Raw genomic sequence first — 13,174 nt, forward strand, 5'->3', positions numbered from 1 at the left:
CGGATGCCGGGGGGAAGAGGCGCCATCCTCCCGTGGAAATAGGGAGCGATGACGCGCCGGCTTGACGTCTGGAGTGGGAACACTGGCAACCTCCCGTAGAGAATTAGAGAGCGAAGGCGGTGTCCCACTCCAGGCACGGAGATCCTCTTCCTCCTCCTCGGGGGGGCCGGGCACGGAGACTTGACTTGACTTGACTTGAGACAGGAGCCCGACAGCGGAGGCCGGGGGGAAGAGGCGCCATCCTCCCGTGGAAATAGGGAGCGATGACGCGCCGGCTTGACGTCTGGAGTGGGAACACTGGCAACCTCCCGTAGAGAATTAAGAGAGCGAAGGCGGTGTCCCACTCCAGGCACGGAGATCCTCTTCCTCCTCCTCGGGGGGGGGGGGGGGGGGGCACGGAGACTTGACTTGACTTGAGACAGGGGCCCGACAGCGGAGGCCGGGGGGAAGAGGCGCCATCCTCCCGTGGAAATAGGGAGCGATGACGCGCCGGCTTGACGTCTGGAGTGGGAACACTGGCAACCTCCCGTAGAGAATTAGAGAGCGAAGGCGGTGTCCCACTCCAGGCACGGAGATCCTCTTCCTCCTCCTCGGGGGGGCCGGGCACGGAGACTTGACTTGACTTGAGACAGGGGCCCGACAGCGGAGGCCAGGGGGAAGAGGCGCCATCCTCCCGTGGAAATAGGGAGCGATGACGCGCCGGCTTGACGTCTGGAGTGGGAACACTGGCAACCTCCCGTAGAGAATTAGTGAGCGAAGGCGGTGTCCCACTCCAGGCACGGGGATCCTCTTCCTCCTCCTCGGGGGGGCCGGGCAACGCAGAACAAAGGGGTCCCAGGGGACCGGGGCGAAGAGATGCCATCCTCCCGTGGAAAATAGGGAGCGATGACGCGCCGGCTTGACGTCTGGAGTGGGAACACTGGAAAACCTCCCGTAGAGAATTAGAGAGCGAAGACGGTGTCCCACTCCAGGCAAACGGCGACAGGTGGTGATGGCTGGCACGTCGTCTCACGCCGGAGACGCGGCAGGTGATGGTAACGTACAGGATGGTAACGTACAGAACTCCATGAACACAGAGTGAACACAGATACAGAACGACCCGACCAGGACTGGAAGGGAGGTCCAGGTATATAAAGCCCTCTGGGGCGCTAATCATAAACTATGACAGCTGTGTGAAGGTAGTCCAAGGGTGGGGGCTGGTGAAGAGTAGAGGAGAGTAAATCATCGCAAGGGTGGGGGCTGGTGAGGGAGAGTAGACAGGGAAAAGTTCAGGGAACAGGCGAATCCTCACATATTCTATGTAGAAAAAACCTTTTCATCCCATACATAGTATTCTTTAAGGCGAGACTACCCAGGTGAATAGGCAAATATAATTTGTTTGGTTGATTTTGAGATTTTGTTATATTTTGCTTCCTAAACATGTCTTCTATGAAACTATAGTGACAATAAAACATCAATAACACACATTTAGTTGTTTATTTTACTTCATTTTGCCTGATTGCATCCATAAATGTGCACATATTTAATGGGGAAGTGCTTCATTTGCATATATAAACATAAAATTCAGAAAACTTGCAATATATTTTTTCGTAGTTTATATGTAACAAACTGGAAAGTGTCATAGTGATATCTATTCAAATATTTGTTTTGCCTATTAGGGGGTACAGTAATCGGTTGTGTTGAGTTTGTTACTGTTTGTAGCCTGTATGTAGTTCTGTTCAGTTCAATAACATCATTATTATTATGTTATTCAGTTATCAGGCATGTGTTTAGATTGTCTATTACTAATGGTTTGATTGGGTGTTGTGTTTGTAAATAGCGGTTTCAAATAAAAATGTATGGCATTTTACAATACAGAACTTTGAAGGGGTTTTCCCAAACATGAGTTTTTATGCATTTTTCTTACATGCAAGTGTAGACATGGACCATTTCCCTAGCACCTACACACACCATACTTTCCACATTTCTTCCTATATATACCCTGCATCTTTCTCCAGAGGGGTTTGTTGATATATCATTCATAGCCTGATTTATAGTACATTTATACCAAAAAACCTGGCGAAATATTTTTTTTTTTATGACTGTAGACAGCATTTCCTGATTTATGGGATGATAAAAAGACAATGGGTCTCATTCCCGAACGAAGTTACGACAAAAAAAATCGTCTTAGCCAGATTTCGGCCCATTGAAGACATATTAGGGCTGGGAGTGGGAGTCCCCAAATCTTCCTGAGATCAGATTTGATCGTGGCTGAGAGCAGATTTAAGAGTGCTGAGGAGCACTCTTAAATCTGCTCTAGCCACGATCAAATCTCATGATTGATTGACTAATTTAAAATTTCATTATAACTTGACAGACTGTGTTCTCATAGTTATTCCTTCACGTCAACGCTACAGGCCTCCTTGGAATTAATTACTTAATCATAATTAAAATAAATATGACAATATTTGTACGATAAGAAATTACGCATTTGATGTCGGAAAAATAAATAATATGGATTCATCTGATCACAGGGCAGCTGCTTAACCATATCTGAACCAGCTTGGACAAATGTATAATTACTTTAATTACTCAGATATTCAAACACAATTATGCAATTATTGTGAAATGATTGAAAATAATAATTATTTAATGCCTTCTGTGGAATTTGTATTTCTTATTTGTTACACATCTGTTTTAATGATTAATTATATACATTTGAAAGAATGCAGGTCAACATGCAATGTATCCCATTGATTGGTATACAATGGGACAGACCTTTGTTTGATTGATTGATTGATTGATTGAAAACTTTATTAACAGATTGCAGAATGGGTACAGTACAGTACAGCTCAATTACATAAGGGGATGCAGACCAGAGAAAGAATTTCGTCTTGTTTACATCAGGGTCCCCAATTTTCAATTCATCATAACATATTTTTTTTTTGATCCACTTTTTCTCCCATTTTTTCTATATTTTCTCCCATCCCAATTTCGTATCATCCAATTCAACCCTCCCCTGTCACGAATGCTGTTTCTTGCCTCCCACAAGCCGGCTGCAGTGAGGACTAAGTCATACATAGCACAAGTCCCCTCCGGTACTTGAGGTAACAGCAGTCGCATCTTTTCACCTGCGCAGCTCGACCTCTCAGTGTCGAGGAGTAACGCGTGGGAGGCTCACGCTGCCCCCGACACTTCCTGATTTTACTGCGCAGGCGCACCAACCGACTTGTAGGAGTCGCTTGTTCACAACGTTCGATCCCCACCCTTCAGTTTTTCCCTCCCCGTAATACGGCCAATGTGTATTACTGCGGACGACCAGCCAAACTGAAAAACAATGTGGAGAGCTGGATTCGAACACGCGAATCCTAGCGTCTCCACACTGGTGGCGAGTGCCTTAGACCACTACACCACCTAGCCGCCCAATTCATCATAACATATATGACACACACGACACAGATAGACAGTACTGCTACATCTATACATTTATGACATACCAGATTTGCAAATACAGTACTGTTTGTGATACAAAAAGAGTCCAGAAAAGAGAGTACATTTGACGTAGAAACTGTTGGAGGAGGTTGGGTAGGAGGGGTGGGTGGGGGATAGACTTACACTGTACAAGCAAAACTGTACATTGGAATATTGACAAAACCATACTTGGTCATTTACTGTACATTGTGTGTACATTGTGTGTACATAACAAACTGGGAAAGTTTCATAGTGATATCTATTCAAATATTTTTTTTGCCTATTCACCGGGTAGTCTCGCCTTAAATAGCGCATGATAGTAACTACAACTACAAAAAAGGAAAAGAAACGTGGTAAATGACCAACTATTTAGTTATTCATCCCATTGAAACAGAATAATTAACTATGACTTACAGTAATCCAGTGAGAAACCTTTTTTTTCTCACTAACATGCACATATCTTTCATTACTATAATATGAGCTGTATGTATGTTAATAACCAAATATATAAAAGTCAAAATACACAAACAAGATTCTACAGCATATACATTTTATTAGGCAAACAAAATCTGATGATTCTATTGCAATACCTCGAAGTACTGAAATCACAACACGAGAACATGAATTAAGATAAGATTAAGATAAGATGATCCTTTAATCCCCTTGGGGAAATTCAGGAATCCATCTGAAATGTCTAGCCTATATAGCAAGCATACATTTGTATCAGAATTTAGTGATACAGTGGAGGCAAATCCACGGGCGTCCCCGTCAGAAGTACTTGGTGGGGTCAGATTTGTCGCACATCTGGACATGGATGTGAGAGGTGATCCCTGGGTAAACACTCTGCATGGGTAACATCACACCAATCCTCTGTCCCTTTCTCACCACTCCAGACGTCTTGTCTGGCTTCACATAGAAGAGTTTGAAACACAGGCCTAAAGTACAAGAAATTACGATGAATTTCTTGATGAAATGAAATGATCAATTCGACTTTAATTGATTGATTTGTTGGGTTGTTGGTTGGTTGGTTAATTGATGAGCAACCACCATTGATTGGTTGTGCCATCCCTGCACACAATATGCAGTGTATCTATCGATATATAATGATCCATATATATAGACAGATAGACATATAGATAGATAGATAGATAGATAGATAGATAGATAGATAGATAGATAGATAGATAGATAGATAGATAGATAGATAGATAGATAGATAGATAGATAGATAGATAGATAGATAGATAGATATAGACAGAAAGGTTGATTGATTGATTTTACACTATACAGGGAAATATCAAGAGAGAAGAGAGAGCTTCTGTGCACTACAGAAGCCAACTACAGTTAATAATATACTAAGGATGGAGTTTGTTTTGATTATCATTACAGGTTATTCAGTGTTCACTAATTGTCACTCATTTATTTAGATCAATCATTAATTTCAATATAATTTACTTAGTAGTTGGGTCAAGAACCAACATTCTGTGACCATTCTCTGGCTAAGATGTTTTGATGATTGATTTGACTTCTATGGACCTTTTATAAAATATTTAGCCCCCGTGTCCCTCCGAAAAATCCCGGCATTTTTTGTCAGATGGCCAAATCCAAAATATCTGCTGACGCCATCTTGAAAAATGAACTTTTGATCCAGAGCACCTAGAATCATGTATGAATACACTTTTTTGTGTAAGTCAACCATGACGATTCCAATTCTGACATTAGTTTGACTCTATGACATCAATTTAACCCAGAAATCCAAGATGGCCACCATCCAGTAGAGCAAAAATGTAGAAAGAGACAGCAGAGCGAAAATGTAACTTTTGAATGGGAAAGTAAGATTTGGTGTTTGGGCAGGGCTTCAGACTAACAACTTTCCCAATAGCTAGCTAGCTAGCAACAACAACTAGTTAGCTAATATAGTCATTGTAGCCCTGTGTTTGGGGTTTGTTAACCCTTGTGTTGTGTTCGAAAGCTGTTTCTTTCAGGAGTTATTTTGATGATGTTCTGAGCTTGTGCTCAGCCTTCTGTTTCAAAAGGTATCTTGGACCACGCCATCTCGCCATTCCTTGACATGAAGAACTCCTGTTGACCTCGCTCATCCAGGCCTTCTTCTTCAATAGACTGCGAGTGTGTGTGTGTGTGTGTGTGTGTGCGCATACGTGCGTGTGCACATGTGTGTGTGCATACGTGCGTGCATGCGTGCACTATCCCTTCATACAATGGGTTTCACGCTGGCTTGAATATGGAGCAGAGGAAGAGCAAGGCTTATTTTCATACATCTTACAATAAACCGCCCAACAAGTCAGTTGTGAATGACATCATGGAGAAGCTGTCTACCATCATCGCAACTAAGCACATGCCCTTCGCCTTCTTAGTGGGAGATCATCCTGTGTACGTCCTCATCACTCTGCTCAAGGCCAAGAACCCAAACAAGTACCATGACATTGTACCCCATACACAGTGTGTGATGATGAGCGCTATCTACAAGCACTACAAGGGGAGTGAGCTAGGAGATGTACTTGTGGCAGGAGGAGTTATTGCAGAGGGCTCCGTCGACCGTGCACTGAAAGGCAAGCATTACAAGAGGGGGCTGCGTTGCTTGAGGCTCATCTATGAGGCACTCATGAGTCAGCTGGTAAAGGGGAGGCTCATGCCCAACCTGGCTGATGAGACAAGGGAGAACCTTGAGATTCTGAGAGATATGAGTCTCTCCCAAGAACCCCGTGCAGCTGCACATGCGGCACTGGAGGATGATACTGACCTCGAGAGCCTCATCACCAATTTATTCACCCAGGTGGAGGCCAGTGACATGGCGGACTACTGGAGGGACTTCCTGTCTATGACGGATGCACTCATGCAGAATGTGCATGCAGTACATATCTGCAACTTGGATGAGTATGTCAGCTCTCTGCGTGCCATGCTGCCATGGATGGTAGTGTACGACAACAATAGGTATGGAAGGTGGCTGCCTGACTTCTGGGCAATGCTGACAGCTCTCCCTGCTGATCAGGTCGCCTTCCTTCGTACTGACTTCACTCAGTCCATCACAGGCAACCCCTACTCCAACATGGCCTGGGACATGTGGATCGAGTGTACAATGAACAAGGGCAGCCAAATGAAGTCTGGCTGGCTCTCCATCCTCCAGAATGAGAAGCAGCTGCTGGTGCACTCCAGAAATGTGAACAATTTGGCCAAGATCCGGGTGGCTCACAATGCCCTGGCCACACACAAAAAAGCCAAGAGGAAGCACATAGAATGTGGTCCGAAAAGGATGAGAGAAGATGAGCAGCGTGTGCAGGACCTGGTCGCATGCATGCATGCATGAGTTTGATTCCTTCCCATTTGATCCAGCCTCACCCACCCTCCGCACCCTACAGTCAGCCATGCCTGCCTCTGATGAACTCATCGCGGACTTCAACTCAGCCTATGCTGTGGGAGAGGAGAAGTTGACCAGCTTCTTGCAAGACCGAGTGTTCAGTAAGAAAACCTCCCTCCATGCACCTGTCCCTCTGAGCAAACGCTTGACATTTGCCAAGCAGCCCTGCATGGAGAAGCCCGGGGAGGAACTCAAAGCAAGAGCTGCTGAGATGGAGCGGAGTGCTCTCAAGGCAGTGATCGACCTGGTTGAGGTCAGTCAACTTGTGAATCTCTCAGAGTTGCTGGAACATCGTGTTGTCGAGGAATGTGTGGCCTTATTCAACTCCAATGGCACATATAGGAAGACACAGAAGAGCAAGCTCATTCAGAAGCTCTCTCTCCAATCTGTAGATCTGCAAGAACCCTACACCGCTCTTGTCGACATGGGCATGATCTGGAGGATGGCAACCCCATCAGCAGAAGATCGGCAGACACAAGATGGCACCCCATACAAGTGGTTGGACTATGTCCACAAGGTATCATCCATCATCCTTGCCCGCCATGGTGATGCTGACCGTATTTTCTGTGTAAATGACCCATACGACGTAGCATACTCAACTAAAGATGATGAGCGAGATCTGCGGGTACAAGGTAAGGTACATGTCCCCAACACCTACATGAAGCGTCAGCAACAAGGAGCGGCTACAAAAAGTAATATGCAGCTATCTGACTGACCTTGTTGCACAGGGTGTAGATACAGAGATCGTCTACTCTGTTGGCTCCCACTGCACCAACTTGTCAACCCAGCAACCAATGCAGAACTACAGCTTTGACCAGTCTGAGGCTGACACCATCCTCTTCTCTGCTTACACAGTTCTACGTGAGTCAGGCTACAGTGGCCCTGTGGTCATTGATGCAGCCGACACCGATGCCTATGTCATGGCAGCGGTCATCTCTCAACAGCTGCCCGGTATGCTCTGCATCAAGAGAAAGCAGAACACGGTCTTCTGCCGTGGCCTGGTTACTGAGGAGATGGCAGATTGTATTGTGCAGCTACACTGCATTACAGGCTGTGATGCCAATTCAGGCTTCTATGACAAGGGTAAGTCGTCGGTGTATGACAAGGTGGCAAAGAGCCCTATGGCACGACGGCTGCTCTCGCGGTGTGGAGATAGCCTTGACCTTGAGGAGGAGGTGCTAGAGGAGCTGTTCGAGTTCACACGACATGTAATTTATGGCGACAAGAATAGTAGCACCATGGCTGAGGCCCGTGCCACAAAGTGGAAGAGAATGAAGAACAAATCATTCATCCATCTCCCTCCAGATGCAGATAGCCTACGTCAACACTGCCTCCGTACCAACTACTTGGCATATCTAGTGCGCCACCCCTCCCTGAAGCAACACCCTTCGCCACTCGGACATGGCTGGGAGCTGGTGGGTGGTCGCTGTCGCCCCGTCCGTCACACACGACCTGCTCTCCCAACACATCTACCTGCACCAGGGCCAGCTGAAGAAAGTGAGGAAGAGGAGAGTGAGGAGGATGATGATGAGAAGGGAGATGATGATGTATGGAGGAGGAGGGGTGATTCATTGGAATCTGATGATTCAGAATCTAGTGAGGCAGAATGCTCTGATTCGGACTGATCATGACATGTTTAAAGTGGTTTCATTGTTGGGGCGCTCCAGTAGCACACCACATAGCGTGCTGAGTCGCAAAGCGGTCGTCCCGGGTTCGTTTCCCAGTCCCGGCGACCATTTGCTGCATGTCTTCCCTACCTCTCCTCCTGTTCTCCCTCTCTCCCTCTATCGGTCCTGCGTGGCCAGAAAAAGCTGAAAATACTATAAAGTTAAAAAAAAATTAAGTAAATTGTTAATTGTTAATCTGTTCAAGTTACAGCTATTTAAGAGAGCGTATTTTGAAGTATAATTAGTTATCTTATCATACTGTACATTCATCAATTATTTTGCTGAGATCCTTATGAAGGTAGTTTGTTTAAAGTACAGCAGTACCATGGTAAAATTGGTTTTGACATTAAAAGTTACATTTTCGCTCTACTATATGGTGGCCATCTTGGATTGCTGGGTCAAATTGATGTCATAGAGTCAAACTGATGTCAGAATTGGAATCGTCATGGTTGACTTACACAAAAAAGTGTATTCATACATGATTCTAGGTGCTCTGGATCAAAAGTTAATTTTTCAAGATGGCGTCAGCAGGTATTTTGGATTTGGCCATCTGACAAAAAATGCCGGGATTTTTCGGAGGGACACGGGGGCTAAATATTTTATAAAAGGTCCATAGAAGTCAAATCAATCATCAAAACATCTTAGCCAGAGAATGGTCACAGAATGTTGGTTCTTGACCCAACTATAGTATCATTCAGTAGTAGAACAGTCATAGAACAAACAAGTTTCAAGTTTGTTATTAGTTGTCACAATAAAATACATGTACTTTACGGTGAAATGCTTGGTTCTGTATAAGCCCCTGAGGGTGTGCTTTATACAGTAAAAATTGTTACTGAGAATGTGCTTAGCCTGTTGAATGTTTGAACCTAGTCTAAATGTTTAAACTGAGAGGCTAGTCAATGTATATAGATTCAGAAATATACTCATAGTTATTTATTACATAACAACATTGTGTCACATTTTCTACACCATTATCTCACCTGAAGTGATGAAAAATTTTGCAGCAGCAACAACAACAACAACAGCAACCTAACATTACTTGAGACAGACTAACCTTCTCCACTGAGATTGATCCCATTGTTGATTGCGGCCTTCTTGGGGTCAGTGTAAACGATGACTTTGCCGCTGAGCTTCACATCAAAGGGTGCATAGACAGTTGCACCATCGCTGCACGCGATATCCAGGCCCTTATGCACACGGCTCCCCCTAAACATGGACACGAGAATGGCTTTAAACCAAACCATGATCTAAAGTCTGGCTTGTTGTGTTATGAAAAAACATGTATCTAATGTTTCAACAATATGTACTGTGCATCAACGTTGATTTATTCAGCAGGGTTTGATCACAACATTAAAAAGATTCCCACAATTGATGTTACATAATATGTATGTTCTGTAAAACTTTATTTAATTTAATGTTATATATTGTCTTTTGTCATGTGTAGACATGTATAAATAGCACTTTCATCACTGCAGTAATTTCCTCATTTGCCCTGTGTAGTAAGTAGTAGTAAGTAAGAACAGATTTAGAGTTGCAATAAAATAATAAAATAATAAAAGAAATAAAGGGAGAAAATTGTATGTTGTTTGAACTCCATTTACGTGAACTACCATTGTTATTATAATAATTCCAATAGGAGGCTGATTCCAAATTAAATTCAGAGACAAAACATGCCAACATTATGGGACATGTGCTTATTGTCTTCTTCAGAGTCAGACAAGAAGATAGATAGAAGCTAGAAGAAGCTAGGCTAGCTGATCCGTATCCGCTACCATTCATTTGTGCTAAGCTAGGCTAGCGTGTAGCCTGATAGCTTTATTTTGAACCCACAGAGAGGAAATTGGTATCTATCTTCTCATCTGACTCTGAAGAAGACAATGAGCACAATCAAAATTCAAGATTCAAGAGGTTTATTCATCACATACATACACAAGACATGAAATGAAGGTGACCATGCCCGCTTCGATTGTGCAAAAAAAATACAAATAATAATAGAATAGAATAGAATAGATAATAAAATAGACATGATAAAAGTACTAAGATAAAACAATACAATGCTAAGCTTACAAATTAAAAGTTAATGAGTACACTACTATACAATAAGTTATACTATATGTCACTATGCTATACTAGCTATACTAACTATACTATACAAAAACATCCAGTTATGTTTTTTTTCCTTTAAAGTGACCTTTTTTCTTTCCTTTAAAGTGACCTTTTCTTATGTGTCTAATCAATTTGTTAGAGTGAAACTTAATCTAATTTTAGAAAGGAACTCATACATTGCGTTCGTCACCAACCCCGGAGCTGTGAGCTGGATTCGCCTGTTCGAATCCAGCTCACAGCTCCGGGGTTGTCACCAGCTTGGCTGGCCGTCTGCACTAATACAATTGGCTGTATTAGAGGGTGGGAGAAGCTGGCGGGGTGGGTCCGGGTCGTTGTAAACAGCGACTCCTACAGTTCGGTCGGGGCGCCTGCTAAGCGCGGATAGGACTTGAGGGGGATAGTGTGGTCCTCCCACACGCTACGCCCTCTCGATGAGAATCCGCGCTGCCAGGTGAAAAGAAGCGGTGATTGGCTGGACGTGTGTCGGAGGAAGCACGTGGTAGCCTCCACTCTCCCAGATGATCTGACTGTGGGGGGTAAGTGCGCAGCGATCAGGCAGGGACTGGGAATTGGCATACGACTAACATTGGGATGGGAGAAAATCAGAGGAAAATGGAGGGGGAAAAATATATAAAAAAAAAAAAAAAGGAACTCATACAAAGATGCATGGTACAATTTTCCTCAGGGTTGCCATACCGACGTGCTCCGTAGTGCCCTTGTCCCCATCTGTCTGATGTACGCCTTCTGTTGCTGGAGTTTCCACTGCAGAGCTGGCCAAACTTCACACTCTCACACACAGACAGCACAGCTGACCATAGACAGAATCAGACCAGAGGAATCAGAAGGGTATTATTTCAACCCAATATCCTGCTGCTCATATACAGTAAGTACAGTGTTGTACTTTATCCATGAAAAATAACTCAGATATAATATCAAGCCTTTATCCACCCACAGAAGCTTCATACTGTGTATCTGAGAGGCCGTAATATTATGGTAAAATTATACAGAGTCATTATGACAAAGTACTGTACTTACCCACAATGACTGTAGCCAACAGAAGGACGCCTGTTTTCATGATGTTTTGAATCAATGGGTTACAAACAGCTAGAGGTGATATATGTATTAATGTGCCTCTTAAAAGCAGTGTGTCTTCCTTCAAGGGCAGTGCTTTTATATACTGTGTTACATGACAGGTGTGGAAACTTCCCATAAACGGTTTAATTTCCAAACAATGCCATGCCCTTTCTTGCAACAGAATGAGAACGTGATTGTGCAATCTATTGCTTATGGAAGGGTATAGCTTTAAAAGCTATCATGGATAACGATGCGTATTGCTTGGAATTTAAATATACCACATACTGTATAGTGTGTGACCAAGATGTAATATAATGTAATATAATGTGTGGAAGTCATGCTCTCTATTCAGTATTCATAATTGTATCTGGATTACAGTATAATTTACATATCAAATCAGATCATGATGATAAAGGAGGAAGAAGGTAAATGCAACTTTTATGGTTCCGCTTTTTTATACGGAATTCAAAAGCAACCTATTACATGCTGTTTACATTCATGCTAAGATGCTTGTATTCATGCTTACAGTGAGTGGTGTGTGGACTGGAGTATGCACTCAATGTTGTGCTTTTGGGCTATTTGTTACAAGCAGTGGTTCAGGCAGAACTGTTTTGGGTGTGTCTAAATAAATATTGGTGTGCCAATTTTTCCCAGAATGTATCGGCTTACAGTACACATTAGAATGAAAAATATATGAGATACTTTCATTAGGCTTACAATAACAGGACAAATGTGGACCAAACAAATAAATAGGGAAAACTTAACTTTGCAAGCAAGCCCTTTTAATGTAAACAATATCTCAAAAGGGAAAACCAATAGCCAAAAAGCCTTTATAACACACTCAAGAGCACATTGTATTATTATAGCCTATACAATCATCAGTACACAAGGATGTGGCCATGCAGACCGGGAGGCACTCATGACAGGTCAGTTACATTACACTGTTTACAAGGCGGCATGGCCAGACTGCTGTCCAACTAATATAACAACAGTACAAAATCAATAACAGGAAACACAATGCTTGATGAGTGTACTACACATAGTTCAACTAGATGAGTGAGCTCAGTAGAGCACAACATCCCCACCAGGCGGCTGACTCTGGAGTCAACAGAGGGCTGTTGCTGGATTGTTAACAGTTGGGCCAATTTGGTATAAAATGCCTGTCGATTGCATACCCAAAGTAATTTGAACGTTATTCTTGAACCACTTATATTACATGCATGAGTCTGGCCTCTTTTGAAAGGAAACATTCAGAATTTTCACTGATCAGTAATAGCCATTCCCCACACACACTGACTGATGGCTGCACTCAAAACCCACCTGGACAAACTGAAAGGTCCCTCGTTTTGGATTAAAATACAGTATGCACAAATTACTAACTGTAACTGAACTTACAGTAGTATTCCTTTAATGTTGTAGGACAGTAAATTAAAATAGCAGCAGACAACTGCACGCTCTTTATTTCTGACGATGTCACATTTGACATTCCATTATTGCCTTC

At 43.3% G+C, this 13,174-nt stretch overlaps 1 protein-coding gene across 2 annotated transcripts; it reads right to left on the reverse strand.

Moving 5' to 3' along the window:
- Window positions 1-451: 451 nt before the first annotated feature.
- Window positions 452-11,725, reverse strand: LOC311242669 (leukocyte cell-derived chemotaxin-2-like). 2 transcript variants are annotated; one of them, XM_084331669.1, is made up of 4 exons: window positions 11,635-11,725; window positions 11,296-11,407; window positions 9,548-9,699; window positions 452-1,239 (listed from the first exon to the last, which is right to left on the reverse strand). In XM_084331669.1, exons 1-4 carry the CDS (start codon window positions 11,672-11,674, stop codon window positions 1,160-1,162), a joined length of 384 nt encoding a protein of 127 aa, XP_084187795.1. In that variant the 5' UTR covers window positions 11,675-11,725; the 3' UTR covers window positions 452-1,159. The 2 variants fall into 2 exon arrangements, with proteins under 2 accessions (XP_084187795.1, XP_084187794.1); XM_084331668.1 differs by lacking the exon at window positions 452-1,239 and adding an exon at window positions 3,846-4,385.
- Window positions 11,726-13,174: the final 1,449 nt, after the last annotated feature.

Source organism: Notolepis coatsorum (genome assembly GCF_963971535.1).
Source record: "Notolepis coatsorum genome assembly, chromosome: 16".
Taxonomy (NCBI): domain Eukaryota; kingdom Metazoa; phylum Chordata; class Actinopteri; order Aulopiformes; family Paralepididae; genus Notolepis; species Notolepis coatsorum.

What these genes read in the sequence shown, in the direction of transcription:
- LOC311242669 (XM_084331668.1), bottom strand. Translation starts at nt 11,674, where the DNA reads ATGAAAACAGGCGTCCTTCTGTTGGCTACAGTCATTGTGG. An exon ending in GGGCACTACGGAGCACGTCG is followed by an intron (nt 9,700 to 11,295) that starts GTATGGCAACCC and finishes GTCCATGTTTAG; the next exon opens with GGGGAGCCGTGTGCATAAGG. An exon ending in GATCAATCTCAGTGGAGAAG is followed by an intron (nt 4,386 to 9,547) that starts GTTAGTCTGTCT and finishes CTTGTACTTTAG; the next exon opens with GCCTGTGTTTCAAACTCTTC.